The sequence below is a fragment of the Parambassis ranga genome, chromosome 16 (genome assembly GCF_900634625.1).
Source record: "Parambassis ranga chromosome 16, fParRan2.1, whole genome shotgun sequence".
Lineage (NCBI taxonomy): Eukaryota > Metazoa > Chordata > Actinopteri > Ambassidae > Parambassis > Parambassis ranga.
Window position 1 is genome coordinate 4,835,285 of NC_041036.1, and position 15,834 is coordinate 4,851,118.

At 42.7% G+C, this 15,834-nt stretch overlaps 1 protein-coding gene across 1 annotated transcript in view; it reads left to right on the plus strand.

Annotated features, from left to right (window-relative positions):
* Positions 1-15,834, plus strand: part of LOC114448341 (furin-like protease kpc-1) — a 125,620-nt gene that overhangs the window by 64,903 nt on the left and 44,883 nt on the right. The window contains 6 exon segments of the mRNA XM_028425249.1: positions 8,734-8,771; positions 9,410-9,489; positions 9,954-10,042; positions 12,685-12,857; positions 14,039-14,254; positions 14,845-14,948. Coding sequence (XP_028281050.1) covers positions 8,734-8,771; positions 9,410-9,489; positions 9,954-10,042; positions 12,685-12,857; positions 14,039-14,254; positions 14,845-14,948 — 700 coding nt within the window.

The following is a 15,834-nucleotide window of genomic DNA, read 5'->3' on the forward strand; positions in this document are numbered from 1 at the left end:
CATCACCAGCTGAGTTATGATACAAGTGCTTTTTCTCGATACCTCCATTGTTAGTTTGTTGCATTGTGGTGACACAACCCAGCCAATCAGCACATGATGTGTGCTAGCAATATATTTGCTCAGGATGCCTATTGGAATTTAGAATCTTGGGAAAAACCTCAGTGCCGATCACAAAGACACGCTGTCAGTCGTGTACGCTCATTGAGTCTCAGTCTCAATAAAAGTAAATAAAGCTGGAAATGAGCATAATGGTACCCCTTTAAAATTTTACCCAAGAACATTTGCATCATAAAACATTTTAAGAATAAAACTACAGTTGCTACATGTACTAAAAAGAAAATGATAAAGGAGGCAGCGACACACTGGATTGATGAGAAGCATACGCAGCCGAATAATGAGTCATTAAGAGAGACTTGTGTATTATTGAATGTAGCAGCCATGGTGTCATTTGCACGTGTACAGTGTAAAAGCACCGCACTGCACCTCCCAGTGTGTGCAACCTTTGGGTTCTGCTGCAGGGATTTAATGAAGTGAGGGGGAAGCTTTTCATGCAGCAAAAAAAGCAGTTTTTGGACACAAGTCACTTGTTTTAATTCATAGATCGGTGCCTTATAGATCAGTGTGCTTTTTCTCTAAACTCTGTCCCCTCTGCACATTTTTTTTGCCTGTAAAATGTAAAAAGGTAAATTATAGACTTAAAAAAATTCAATATATAGTTGTGAAGGTCAAAAATAAATCAAATTTCAAAAGGTCTGACACAGATGACAGCAGGAGATAAAGAAAACTCACATGATCCTTTAATCCTTTACCTTCAGCTGTAACCTTTGCCCCATAGCAAGGACAAAATGCCTCTTCTTCTCTACCTCTCTACCTTGATACACATGATGACTTCACACGTGCGTCTGTCTGTGTGTGTGTGTTAGACAGCCGTGCAGCTCCTTTTGACTTATTGAAAGGGAAGACTGACATATGAGGGCCCTGTGGTTCGTCTGAAGTCCTCTAAGCTGCTGCTGACCTCACATTCAGAGCTTCTTAGTGGACGAGACTCCTTTAGAGTCCTCTCTCTCTCTCTCTCTCTCTTTTTCTGTGTCTCTTTACCCTTTTGTTTCACCACACGCCTCAGTCTGAGCATTGTGGAGGATATTTAATGTCCCCTCGCTCTTTCTTTGTCTTTTGCTCTTTTTATCGCATGCCTATCTCTCACTTTCTCTCTCGCTGTCACCCATCTCGCTAAACCAGGGTGACATGACCAGTCCTGGGTTGCTATGGTGACAGTCCCACTGGTATGGCGGCAGTGGCGTTGGCAGAGTTGAACGGGTCTGCCTGCGAGTGTGTATCTCTGTATTTCTGTGACTTGCCAAGTGCAGATAGTGTTCATCTACCAGTGGATGTGTGTATATGCCTGTTTGTTATTTGTGTGTGTGTATGTGTGCGTGTGGGGGGGGGCATGTTGTGTTGTGGCCTCCTGCAGATGTTCTCTGGCCCTAGTGCCTCCTGCCAACTGCTCCACCCCCTAGAACACACACACATAACACATACACACTCCTGTTAATTAAGAGCCCTGTGCCATGGTGGGCGACTCGACGGGGGCATGATGGCGCACACATCACAGACACTCTCACCAGAAGTGCTCAACACAGTGTGTCTATTAGCTGTTTTTTTTTTTCTCTTTGTGTGTGGGTCGGTGTATGTGGGGACTTGATCCACTGGCGTTGCCCTTGAAGCCCTGTGGTTGTGATGATGGTGGTGGTGATGTTGGTGGTGGTTGGTAAACAAACAGCTAATCAGGACTATGTGTCTAATCCACACACTCCACCAGGCACCACAGGCAGGGAGGCTGAGACCAACAGACTTTTTATGTGTTCAGAGGCAGAGAAGAGGAGGAGGAGGAGGAGGAGGAGGAGGAGGTGGTAGCTGGGACAGTAGGAGGAGAAGGAGAAGCAAAGTGGAGGACAGCAGCATATGAGCTGCGTGGATGTGGATTGGTTGTTTAGAGAGTCACATTAGGTCTGCAATAAGAAGAAACACAGTGCTTAATGTTGACTAATCAGCAGTGACAGGCTATCCCAATGAATTTTCATAACTTGTTTGTTAAAATCTGAAAATGAACCGAGCAGCAGAAGATTTAAAATGTTGATTGACTGAAATAAAAGCTAAAATATAATGACACTCAAATAATCGAGGTCCTGATTCAGAATTCAACAGGACAAGCGTAAAAATGGAGCTCTCCTGATCTCAACATGCAACGATGAGCTGACAGTTTCTCTTCATAAGAATCAATAGAGGTAAATGGATCCTCATCTGACCTGAAAGCATAGATAGTTATGTGACCTGCTGTGAGTGTGGATATAGCAGCTCTCCTAGCAGCAACATTCTGTTAAAAAAAATACAACAACAAGCAATGACCTATATGACAAATGAAACGACAGTTCCTTAAATGGCCTCTTGAGGCTGCGTGACTATTGTCAGTCCTCAGATTATTTTTCTGTGACAATGTTATGATGCTCTGCAGATACAAATAGTCTCAGTCATGAGAAATGCTTCCATGCTTAACCCTTTCCAGCATGGAGTGCAACAGCTCAATTTAAAAAAAACGCATGTACTTATCAGAAACTTCCTTTTTATCTCATTTGATCCACTTTGTATATACAATTATTTCCACTATAAATAAAAAAAACTCCATGGCTGATTCAGGCTACCATACACATGGTCACTAAAAGATATGATGCATCCATTATGACATAATGTATAAAAGCTCATTAATAGTCTGTGAATAATAGTTTAGTTGCAGATAAATGTATTAGTCTCTATTGAGAAATTTTTCTTTTTTATCTTCTAATCTAGAATTAGATTCCGCTTAATGCCACAGAACCTCTTTGAATATTCATCACTGATTTAATGCACCTGCATTAGTACAAATGTATACAGCAGTAATCGCATATGTTCAGTAATTTCCTTATATGAACAATTAATGTTGTGCATTAGCACAGGCTTTACATTTGTTTATTACAATATGCTGGCCCATGAGAAGTGAAACCTTGTCATAGAAAGTGTATTTGTGTAGTTTATTTAGTGGGTAACTAAGGGTTATGGACTGTTAAATGTACTTTGTTCTCCTGCTAAATGCTTTGAGTGTAACTTCAGTCCCTCCCCTTACCATCCTGTAGTCCTGCAGTTCCTCATGTCTCTTATTATCCCTCTCTGTTTTTCCCTCTAGTCTCTTTTAACCCACACATCTCACAAATATCTCTTCCTTCTCTCTCTCTCGCTCTCTCTCTCTCTCTCTCTCTGCTCTGTCATCTCCCCTCCTCTTCTTCCTAACACACCCGGACACGACAGAACACCGCGGATAGTTAATAATTCTCTAATTTCCGCTCTTCACGGTGTGTAGAAGGTGTCGCAGATAACCTGATTTATCAGAGGGCTATTAGAATGTGAATCAGAGGTATTAAAGCAATGGACATTAACGTGCACATTGTTTAAACAACGCCACGGGACTAATGGATTTCAAAATGAATTTGTCAACACCGTTCTCAGTGAATATAATTAGTCAAATGAGAGCAAAGCTGTAGAGGAGACCAGAGGAAGAGCTGGGAAGCAGTTTAATGGGCAGAAAGGAAAGTCACATATGCAGACACTGCAGCAGGAAGGAATTTAATAGACTCTTAGAGTCACACTCTGGGCTCTGCCACTGTGATGTGTGAGTGATGCTTATGGAGACAAATGGGATTACCAGTGGATGTGTCACATATGAGAGGAAAACACCTTTTTCCCCCTCAGGGTTTTCTACTTTATGAAGAATAAACAACTTATTAGACATGTTGAATAATAGTGGGCATACATCACCCATGCCATGGCATTGCATTCTGGGACTGACATTCTGTACTGTAGACTGTAACATAATTATTCAAGATTTTCAGCTTCAAGTTGTAAAAGGGAGATGATTAATTTATCATTCTAAAAAAACGTCACCTTATTTTTCTGAGGTGCACACGAGCATCATGAAAACAGACAGTATAATACAATAACACATAAATAAATACAGTAACAGTAAGTGAACTGAAGTAGTCAAAGAATGATACTACAAAGCTCTCTGAGTAAAAAAGAAAGCACAAAGGAACCCAAACCTCTGCTTCCTATTAGTTTTTATCATTATAATTTCAATTTTGCGGACCACCAATGAAATTAGGGCTGCAACGATTAGTCGAGTACTTGGGTAATATTCGAGGGCAAAATGCATCGGCTAACTAGTTTAGTATTCAATGACTAGTTAGTGACATCGTCATGCAAGTGTAACACATTTGCAGCAGAGAATGATTCTCTGGCTCATGGTGTAGTGGGATTTTCGGCATTTTGGGTGCAAGAGACCCGGATGAGCTGTTTGTAGGTTGGTGTGGAGTAAGTGTTTAGGTTTGTGGGAATGGGTGAGCGGACACACACACACACACACACAGAGTTTTAAAGCACGAGGGTTTGGGCTCTAGGCATGGAGGTGGTTGCGGATGAAGCAATGACAAATCAGTGGTCCAAAGTAGTCGTCCATATTGAAATAGTCATTAGTTGCAGTCGTACTTATGTGAAAATTATGACATGTATCCGATTACTCGAATAATCGCAAAAATAATCTGTGACTATTTGATTATCAAAATAGTCATTTGTGGCAGCCCTAAATGAAATGTTGACAAATTAAACAGACTCAGTCTTCATGCCTAGATGTAGCACAGCAAACATGTTTGTTTTATTGTAGACAGAAAATAAAGCGTGGAGTGATTTGCTTGTTCACAGGCCAGATGGACTTTGGCACAGACTTCAGACAGGCAGCGGATCATGTCCATCATTCACAGTAATACTTCAGTTTTGGATAGTGAGGGTATCGGTGTACAAAATGTGTTTGTACCTGCTGTATCCACATTTTTGCATTTAAGTGGAAATATTGAATGCTGCATGAAACACCTTCTTGCATTCCTGCTGTAATTTGACTGTACTGTATGTCTTCTCTCCTGGATCTCCATCTCTGTGCATGTAGGCGTGTGGCACCGTTCACATTTTGAATAACGAGGATGTATGCCCACTGATTGACAGTAAAAACTTGCAGTCAACATTTTTGCTTATGAATATCATGAAGAAATAATGTAACAGCTGAAAGCCCACAGAAACCCACACACCACGGGGAAAAAAACAAAGATATTTCTCTAAAGTGGAGATCTCCATTGAAGGAAGCGTTTCAGACTCGAAGTCAAAGCTCTGTGTCTGGGTCCACCGCAGGAGGAAAGCTGGCCGCTGGGCCGACGGGGCAGTGGGTGAGGTGAGGGTGGGCATGTGTGGTGGGGTGAATGGGTGCTGCTTGAATACTAATGTCTCACTTTAGAAGTCATCCCTCTTCTCCATCTCAACATCCCCTTTGCTCCTGTCCCTGTCTCCTCCTGCATCTCTCTCTCAGTGCCATTTTTCTTCAGTCTTCCCTCTTCTTCTTTCTTTTTTTGTGTTTTGTTTTTCCTCGACTCTCCTTCACCTCCTTCCCCACTCTTTTTTTCTGTTTCCCTTCCCTTTCCTCTTCACTCCTGTCCTCCCCTCCTTTCCTCTCTGCTCCAGGCTTTCTATCACCCACGCTCCCTCTCTCTACTCATCCTTCTAACTAATCATCAAACTCTGTCTTCTTCCCAAGATCTCTCTCACACACACAGAGATTCACATACACGCACACACACACACATTCTTGACAAAGCCAGCTAATTACAGGCAAGTGTCCACTCCAGCCCTTCTTAAATACCGAGCTGATTAATGAGACGGAGGTGTAGGGCCAGGAAGTCTCACCCTCGGTGGGCGGTGATACACACCCCTGTTTCTATGCGGCTCTCTCGCACACATTTACACACCTTTCTTTTCCTTTTCACACTTGCATATGCAAATTATCAGCCAGTGCAGCTTCATTACAGAAATATTGATACCAGTGTTTCATGGCCTACCTCCTCCCTCATGTGTTTTAACCTCTCCCCTTCCCCACCTTCATGTCTCTGTGGCAGCCTGTTGACTTTTTTTTTCATACAGTAACTTCTAAAGAGCACAGCTAAAACAGGGTGGGGGGGTGAGTGGGGAAGGTTGGGGGTGGAGGGGTTAAGGTGTAGCACGGGGCCTTCTCTGAAGTGATGTTGGCTCATTTTCTCTGCTGCGGCTTAGGCACGGCTCTCCATCGGCTCAAATGGCCTCCGACACATCTCGATGTCTGATTTGTGTGTGCGTTTGACCCTGAGGACCGACGTGAATGCTGCAGGAGCAAGGAGATAGAGTGCAGCTGCTGCTGCTGCTGCTGAATGCTGACACACATGCAGAGCAGAAAGAGCGCGCACACACACACACACACTCACCCGCACGATCACAATCTCGACTGGGTCAGCCAGGTTCAAAGCATTTGTATTCATGGAAGGTTTTGCATTGGCTCCACCACCTACAGTGTTCCATCTAACAGTGGGACGTGGCTTTTTACTTTCTCACTCAGAAGACCTTGGACTGTGTTGGAGTGTGTTTATGGCTGTATTTATGGCTGTATGGTGCTACCTGAGTGAATGAACCTGGCTGAATGCATTTTTCCACTTGGATCATCCTTGAAAATACTTGAGGGCACTGTGTTTTGACGCTCAGATTGACCCTTGTGACACAGCAACTCATGCTGTGCCTGCCTCAATCTTGATCCAAACACGCCTCTGTCCCCTGCACACAATCATGCAAAATCAAATACATGCATGTGCATATACACACAGTCCGAGCTGTGAAAAAGAATTTGACCCCTACTGGAATCTTCTGGTTTTCTTTATGTGTGTCTCATACAGGTCCATATATCCTGATTCTGAACCCACTTTGTCCTGTTTCAGATCGAAAACGAAATCTAACATAAAACACAAGCAACCTGATCTCACACAAAGTACAAATTATAGATGACAATTGTTAAGAGGTAAACAAAATATGTTTACGGCTCTGGAGCTTCACATGTCCACAGTGGCACATTATATATTGTATGAGTGGAGCCAGCCGCTACTGCTAGCCACACAAAATTCCTCCAGCATCACAGAAATAACTGCAGGCCTCTCATACCGCAACAAAGGTGTTTACAGTGCCACTATCTGACACCAACTGAACAGCAGCAGATTGAAAAGCAATATAGATCATAAAGGCTGTCTCACCTTGGTGACCCTCCAAACACTTGTTGCGATGGTCTGTGTTTTAAACGTTGACGTATTTGGTATTAAGTGTCCATCAGGTAGAGGCACTGTGGAGGTATAATGGAGCTCAAACAAGTATGAGTGTGTCTGTGATCCTGGGTTTATAGATGCTAAGCATTAATTGCTATTATATAATTGATGTAGAAACTTTAAGGCATTCTTGCAAGAGTAAGTGAGTGAGGGAAAGTGGAGGATGTAGATGAGAATAAAGCATCAGCGCCTCCAGTACTGATGTAGCAGGTTGACCTGGTGTGGCAGAGCCCAGTGTGGCACAGTATGGCAGACTCCAGCGAGGTTTCACCCACCCTGGGCTCCATCCCGCCTGAGCGCAACACAATCAGGCCTCAACAGCGAGACCGACTGCAGGTTGCCATGGTAACCCGGAGGCACTGCCTGCATGGGACAAAGGCTGGCAGGTCCCGTGTGTGTGTGTGTGTGATTGAGAGACAGAGTGAGTGATGTGTGGCAGAGCAGGCACGGCCCTCCTGGGGCCCTCATTCGTTTGTCTCTTGCTGAGACCACAGGAGCCCTGATGCAGCAAAGATGGAGGTGGTGGTGGTGGTGGTGGTTGGGGTGAGTGAAGAGAAGCAAAGGGAGGGGGGCACAGCAAAGAAAGGCAACTGATGTGGAAGGAGAGGATGATGAAAAGCTGCAGGGAAATGTATGGTGTAAGAGGAAGGAAGAATGAAAGGAAGGCAGGTTAAAAAGAATAAAGGGGTGTGGGGGGATGTTGGTTGGATTATTTTGGGCACATTTGTTTGTTATTTGCTTATCTTTGAAGAGCAAAATATGAATCTGGACAAAACTTCATTTATTTAAAAAAGAAAAAGAAAAGACTTCACGCTGTACTCTGGCAAATTAATTGCACCAATTAGTAGGCCACTCAGAAATTCCAAATTTTAATAACCTGTCTACCACACAGCAAGTTCAAATGACTTGAAACGGCACTGCTCTCAAGTGCACTTAGGCACAAAACATTAAAGATGAGGAAATGATCTCTTAAATCTGGCTGGAGCATCACATGTCTCCTGCTTTCTCCCCCCACACACCTAGAATCATCCATCTTAAGCATCTTCAGAGCACAAGTACTGACGCTATTTTGATGTTTGTTTTTGATCCACATGTACTTACTGTACGGTGCGGCTATATTTCCTCGTATGGTTATTTTAAATATACCCTAATCCTCCCACAGGATCATATCCTGCACCCCCACCGCTGTTTATTATTTACACCGACGACAGCAGAGGTCAGCAGGAACAATCCTAAATTTGCAGATGAGTCAGTTGATGTTGCTTAATAGAAAATGAGTCATCACATAAACTCTGTAGTTTAAACATAACCAAGGAAAAGCATCTTTTCTGTTTTCTCATCACGAAAGTAACAACTTATATTCATTCAATGAGATATTGATGTTTGACCTGACTGCAGAAAAGGCAGCATTTTTTGATCTGACCTCTGAATCTTTGATAAAAATCATCATATTCTCACATCCATCTTTGTTTTTTTTCTTTCTCAGGTGTAGACTATACAAACAGGGACCTGAAGAAAAACTTTGTGAGTAAATCATTTCATTATCTTTTTTGTCTTAGTTCTGTTTGCTGACTGAAATCTGTGTATTGACTTTTCCTTTATTTGGCCGTACTTTTTGATTACTTACAGTAAAACTTGAGACAGTAAAAGTTTCATATAACGATAAAGCTGTTAGGCTGCTGTTACAGTGACTGGCCATAAAGCATATGTGAAGTGGCAGTGTTGTTTGCTCCTGCCTTGTCATTTATAATCCTATAGGCAGTTTGAAGCACACAGGCCAACTTGTACTTTGTCAGAGCAGATTGTCTGGCAGGGATAAGCCTGGCTGCAGAGAGGGAGCGAGAGAGGGAGAGATACATAATTGCTCTTGTACAGTTTGCTGCCAAGACATCCTCCTCCCGTTATGCCTATATACACTGGCAAACAAGCCATTCAAATGTGTTCACTTTTACGAGACACACATAAACCACACAGACAGAGGCGCCTGCACAGTGACAGTGATTGCCGTCAGTCAGAAGAAATATGTTGACAGACTAATTCAAGTGCCAGTATCCAGAGTTTTTCATGGGATTCCTTCATTTCCTGTCATGTCATTTGGGTGTTTTGTGTTTACACTCGTCTTACATTGTGCTCCAATTTGTTTTCTTGTCTGGTTTTTACAGGAGGCCCGCGCCAGTTTTGACCTGCTGGCGTCACATGGATTGTCTCATGATCCCATGCCTGTCAGAAATGAGGAGAACAGGTAATGATGCTATAGCTGGGGCATCATCTGGAATCATATGAAGAGGTTTTATTCTAAGTTGCAGTCAGTTTGTTTTATTTACCTAAATCTCAGTGTCATTTTTCTGCGTGGAATAACACGCTGTCGTCACCGTTGTTTTGTTGCATTACCACTCATAGTTGCAGGACTTTTCAGCTGGGTAACCAGAAACAGCAGTAAATAGTTGCATCTGTCTTGTTTTTTCTTTATGAAGAGGAAATCCACAGCAGAATGCAGTGATGTTGCAGTTTCCAGTATCTTAGTGTTTTCTCTCGATGTGTGCCAGACTCAGAATCACTCGGAATCAGGATGTTCTCTGCATAATTATCTGTCCCGGCATAATTATGGTTTGTGCTCGGGTCGAAACATCCAAAATAAGAAAACTCTCATCTCTGCCTATTTGCTCTCAGTGTGTGGCTAACATCTTATTCCCCCTCTTGTTTCAGTCACGGTACCCGTTGTGCAGGGGAAGTTGCCATGGAGGCCAACAACTCCTACTGCGGTGTGGGCATCGCCTTCAATGCCAGGATTGGAGGTGAGCAAAACAATACAGCCTCATACAGACAGTGGGAAGCAGTGCATTGTGGGTGTACTGCACTGGCCAAGACTAGGACACTTTGAAAAACACTTGATATATTTCATTGCTACTATTATTATGATGAAAAAATATTATTTCCTAAAATTATTAGGAAAAGAAATGCTTTTACAACTTGGCATATCTTTGCAAATGATGTTAAATCAAAAGCACTGAAGTCATTCTAAGTTTGGATTTAAATTAAAATGTTATTGCTTGTTTGCTGTAAGCATTCAAAAATCACTGAAAATATTTGTTGTGATTTTTCTGGTGTGTAAATCAGAGCAGAAAATAGCCTCATCAGCTCCACTGAGGTGGTCGAGGTTTCTTCTGTGCAGTAATCAGATATATCTGTGGCTGAGTGTATCATCTGTAAATGTGCACTTGCTTCTTTTGCATTTCACATGTATGTGTGTGGGTCTGGCGCTTGGTCCACATGGCTTCTGTTGAGCCGCACTGACCCCAGTTAACAGCTTTTTTTTTAGTGGGAGCTTCAGTAATGGCTTTTTTAGTATCGGTTGTAACATTGGTGAGGGATAGATAAACAGAATACACAAAAAGGAACACTGTATGTTGGGAATCAAACCTTTTTTAAAGGATACACTGAGAGTGCTATAACCCATAAGTTAATGAGGAGTATATGATATCTTTGAATAAGAGCATTTTCTGCAGCTCTCAGATTTGGGTGCATCAAACCCAGTTTAATACAGGGGCGCTGTCAGCATCGAACATGGAGAATGAGAAGAGGAATCCCTTCGGTTGAACTCTGACATTCGAACTCTGCTCTGTGATCTCTACTCCCTGACCCACGCTCATTTGTCACATGCTGATGAGAGAGAGCCTCTTGTAGAATTGACAAAAGGAGAAAAACTATTCATGAGACAAGAGCAGGAATCTCTTTCCACGGTTAGTCTCAATTTCACCTTGTTGGGTCTGTTTTATCCAGACTCATAAACAGAGTGCGGTGCACAGGAGATGAAGGGGGCAAGACCCACATGAAAGATGCATGGTTGAAGTACCGGGCGCTGCCAAAGCTGGCTCTCTGACAAAGGGATGACAGAACCAAGATTTATTTGTAAAATGACTCAACATTCTTTCTGATTTTTGTGAAAAAAATAACAATATTCATGCTACAGAGATGAATATAAAGACTCTTTCATTAGTCATTAGTCAGCCGTTCTGGTCATGTTAACAGCGCCACAGCACACATGGTCACAGAAAAACCATGTGTATCACATCAAGATAAAAAGTTGCCTTTAAAGCTTCATTTCTAGCAGCTCTACAATTCCCAATCATCTTTTCCTTTACTCTGAGGACCCTCTTCACAGCCAGCAGTTCCATCTGCAGTGCCTAATTGGAGTGATGTTGCGCACTGTCAAGCCACAAATACAGGGGGCATACCTACCCTGACGGTTATATTAAGTGCAACAAGTACCAGACTGTTGCAAAGTAAACACATATATCTCAATATATACATCTGAATTGATGGGTATTGATTACACAGCAAATCTAAAAATCATCCATGTGCTCTACCTTAAAGATGACAATACAATATAACATGTGTGGAGAGATCGTTCAGATGATGTAGTGCTATTTTAAAAAATCTTCATTTATTTAAAGATCACATTAAGGTGAAAACATGAAGAATAAAAACAGACTTCAAGTATAGTCTAAAAGAATTTTCACAAATAAATTACAGTTTGCTGTGATGTAGGTCAAAAATAGAACCTCTTGTTATATTGTTCAGTAAAAAAAACAAGTCTGAAAATATTTTGATGATTGGACTTGGTTATAAATTGCAAATAAATCTCTGCACTCACTAGCTATTAGCTAATAAGTTCACTATGACAACTTAAACGGCTGCATTAAGGCATATTAAGTGCGGTCAGTCGTTACAGTTTTATAGACTCCGTTTCTCCATAATCATGTTGCCTTGTTGGGATCCGTTCATCAGAGTGACACCAACATTGACAGTCCTGCTGTTAGAGGCATTCGGAGCACATTTGGGTTTGCTTCTTGCCAAAAGCTGCAGCAGCCATTTCAAACTGTTGCATAATAATTTTGAAGTAATCCATACTATCCATACATGTATCATCTGCACACTGGGATGTTATGTTCAGCTTTGATGGAATAATAGTGAGGGACTCATCCTAGTTTGGTTAATGGAAAGAACTTTGTCCATAATCACTTTATCACTTTGATGCACATTGTTTGATATTTTGATGCCACATAAGCAGAGGAGTATGCTGTAAATATAACAGGAACAGAGAGACATTCACACACTGAGGGAAAACACAGATACAGCTAAGACAAGGAAACAAGAGGGAGCACGACACTGATGGAACAGGCAGACGTAACACCAACAGCAGAGTAACGGTAAGTAACAGGCACAGCCAAACAGATGAAACAGCAGGCACAGGCTGTGCTGTATAGGCCAGCTGCTCCACGTGTGCCTGCGGTGTGTTTGTGATGCATTTACACCTCTAGTGTTGTGTCGCTGCTTTTGTAGCAGGAATATCACAAACTTTAAAAAACGGATGTTTACATGGAGGAGGAGGCCTCCCTGCAAACTCTGATCTCTGCGACCTTCTGGTTCCATCTAGGTATCCGTTTGTTGGGCGGCTCTGTCACTGACGCCATGGAGGCCACAGCTCTGACCTTCAACATCCACTTCATCGACATCTACGTCTGCAGTTGGGGCCCGCGGGACGACGGGGCCGAGATGGACGGGCCGCACAGCCTGACAGAGCAGGCCCTCTGGCTAGGAACTCACAAGGCACGGCTTTCATCTCCAAGTTCACACCGCTGTCTGTCAGACGCAAAGCCGACAGTCACACCGTCGGTGGAGCTAGAAGGACGAAATGTTCAGATTACTGTTATACTCACATTTCCCTGTTCGTCAATAGGTGACAAAATATATGTTCATGTCAAGTTGTGTCTTAAAGGGAGACTTCAGCGGATGATTCTCTTTTAATTGAATAGTTCCAGGTACCATACAGAACCCAGTAATAAGTCTGTTTTGTACAGTACTGTTTGGGTTTTTACTGCTCCTGCAACAGGAAGAAGTCAGATTAGCCCAGTAATGCGTACAGAACAGGATGGCATTCTGTCAGACATCATTTCACACAGAGAAAAACAACAACAGAGGGTCACAGTGTTCATCTTTGTATTTGTTGTGAAGAAGATTGAAAATGCCTGTCGCCAAGGCAACAAACACTGTGAATGTTTTATGGTTATTGATTCATAATTTAGAATAATTGTTTTCTCTGTTTCTCAGCAGCCTTTTCCCATTGTTGCTCTTTTTAAGCTCGTTAGGAAGTTTTACTGCTTCAAATGTCACTAAACAGTACAGGAAAAAAATCCACACTTTGAACTAATACTCCACTCACGCCTCCTTTTGGCTGTCTTACCTTTACACAGTTTTTTTTTTTTTGTTGGGCCATAAATCAAAACTGACGACCACAATTTAAGCACCGAGATTCCTTCTTGACCTTGAAAACAGATATCTGTGATAAAATATTCACGATGTAAGGTTCAGTTACAAGCTTTCAAAAGTATTCCAGTTATGATCAAAAGGAAAAAAAGAAAACTTGTATTGTGAACTTTGACTTTAGAATATTGACTGTAAACTTTGAGCCTCTTTGCTCTGATCCAGGCTTCGGGAAGTTTTATACTGCGCACATGTTTAATACTAAAATTAGAATCCAAATTAAAATGATTCATTTATTTGTTTAGTATGTTATGAGAGAATATTCTTTAGGTGGACCACTACAAGAACTTACCAAATGCCAATACTTCTCACAGTATCTCATTCTTGTTATACAGTTCAATTTTAAATCAGTGTATGACACATGAAAGGCTCTGCTGTCCGCTAGATGGAAACATTCTGTTTAAAATCTTCTCCCTTTCTTTCACTTTAATAACGTCTGTCTTTTCTCTTTCTTTTTTTCTTCTCAGGGCCGAGGTGGGAAGGGCACCATCTTTGTGTGGGCGGCAGGTAATGGTGGAATGCATCATGACCACTGCGGCGCAGACGGTTATGTTAACTCCATCTACAACATTGCCGTTGGCGCTGTCACTCAAACTGGGAAGCCCGCCTTCTTCGGTGAGCCTTGCCCCGGAGTGATGGCCGTCACACTGACTGGAGCCAGCGTGGGAGGCCCACTGCCATTGGTTAGTGCGTGTGTGTGTGTGTGTGTGTGCTGCCTATCACATCTAACAGCAGTGTTTATCATTAATGACTGCATATATACTGTAAAGTATGTGTATGTGTTCATATATGTGTGTGTGCACCTGCTCTTTTGCTCCCATGAGCTGTGAGAAGCCTGTTAAAGAGCAGCCACTGGTGTGATATTTATAGAGGCCTGCCAAATGACCTAGGTGACTGCTGGGCACACACACACAGACACACAGTAGCAAACGAGTGTTAATTGGAGGTAAAGCGTGGCTGTAGTGGCTGAGAAAGAGAGAGGAAGAAGCTGAGGTGTTGATGGCGGAGGTAACGCTGAAGAAGCCAGGAAGACACGCAGTGGCAGCTGCAGGGCTGCAGACACAGAAAGACCAATTTTAGCCGTGTGACATCACCTTCGTCTGCCGGGGTGCCTGCCCACCTCTTCCACCTCAGATCAGGAGGTGGTTAAAGCAGACACACATCCTGTTTTTTAATTATCATTACTGTATAAATGTGTTGACATCTTCTTATGACAAAAAGCACTGCAGAGAGAGGGGTGTCTTCTAACATAATTAATGTGCGATTCCTCCAGGTGACTGTGACCAACATAGGTGACGGCTGTGTCACACACTTCCCCGGAACATCCAGCGCTGCTCCGATCGTCGCAGGGATTCTGGCTCTTGTCTTAGAAGCAAAGTAAGTGTCTGTCTGTCCAGTCATACTACACAGTGGCACACAAAAAACAAAACCTGTTGTACCTTGTTAACTTCAGTGGTTCAAAGAGAGACTTTCAGTCTCCTCACAAGGTTGTTTGCTCCATTTTTTTATAATGGTAGAAATCTAAATTTCAGAAAGAACTCTTAAGAATCAGGTGTATTCAGTATTTTTTCATTGCTTTCTTCACCAACACCGACTCATTTCTGCACCTTTCCCACCTTGTCTCCCCTCCTTCTTTTCTCTCCCTTTGTTTTTGTCTCTCTTCTGATGCACATCATCATTTTCTCCCAACCTTTTGTTTCATTCTTTGTCTAAATCTGCAAAATGTATCTGCTCACTCCTTTTTTCCCCCCTTTCTCTTCCTCCTTTGTCTCATCTAGTGTCTTCCTATTATTTCCCAAGCCCCCATTTTCTTCATCCCTCTTAACTCGCCAGCTGTCGGTGTGGCCTCGGGCCTGGTGTTTTGTGGTGGTATCAGCGCCGTCTACGCCTCCTTCATGTTATGGATGGTACTAGAGGCCCAGCTTTACTGCTCCAGCTGTCAAGGCGCAGAGTTCTCAGTCTCAGTCGCTTGGCTGTAAAATGGAGCGCGGGTCCCCTGGGCGAGGCGACTCCCAGGACATTACTGTTAAAGGCTTTGTCGTGACCCGCTGCTACTGACTAAACTATATATCACTTCTCTCACTCAGACCAACAGCATTCACCTCACGTCTTTATGGATCTGGGCTCTCTCTCTCTCTCTCTGTCAGTATATCTCTCTGGGTGTCTCTCACCCTTTCTCTCTTTCTCACACTTGCTCATTCTGTGTCTCACTCTTTCTCCCCATATTTCACACAAACACACACACTCATATATTCTGTCAGAC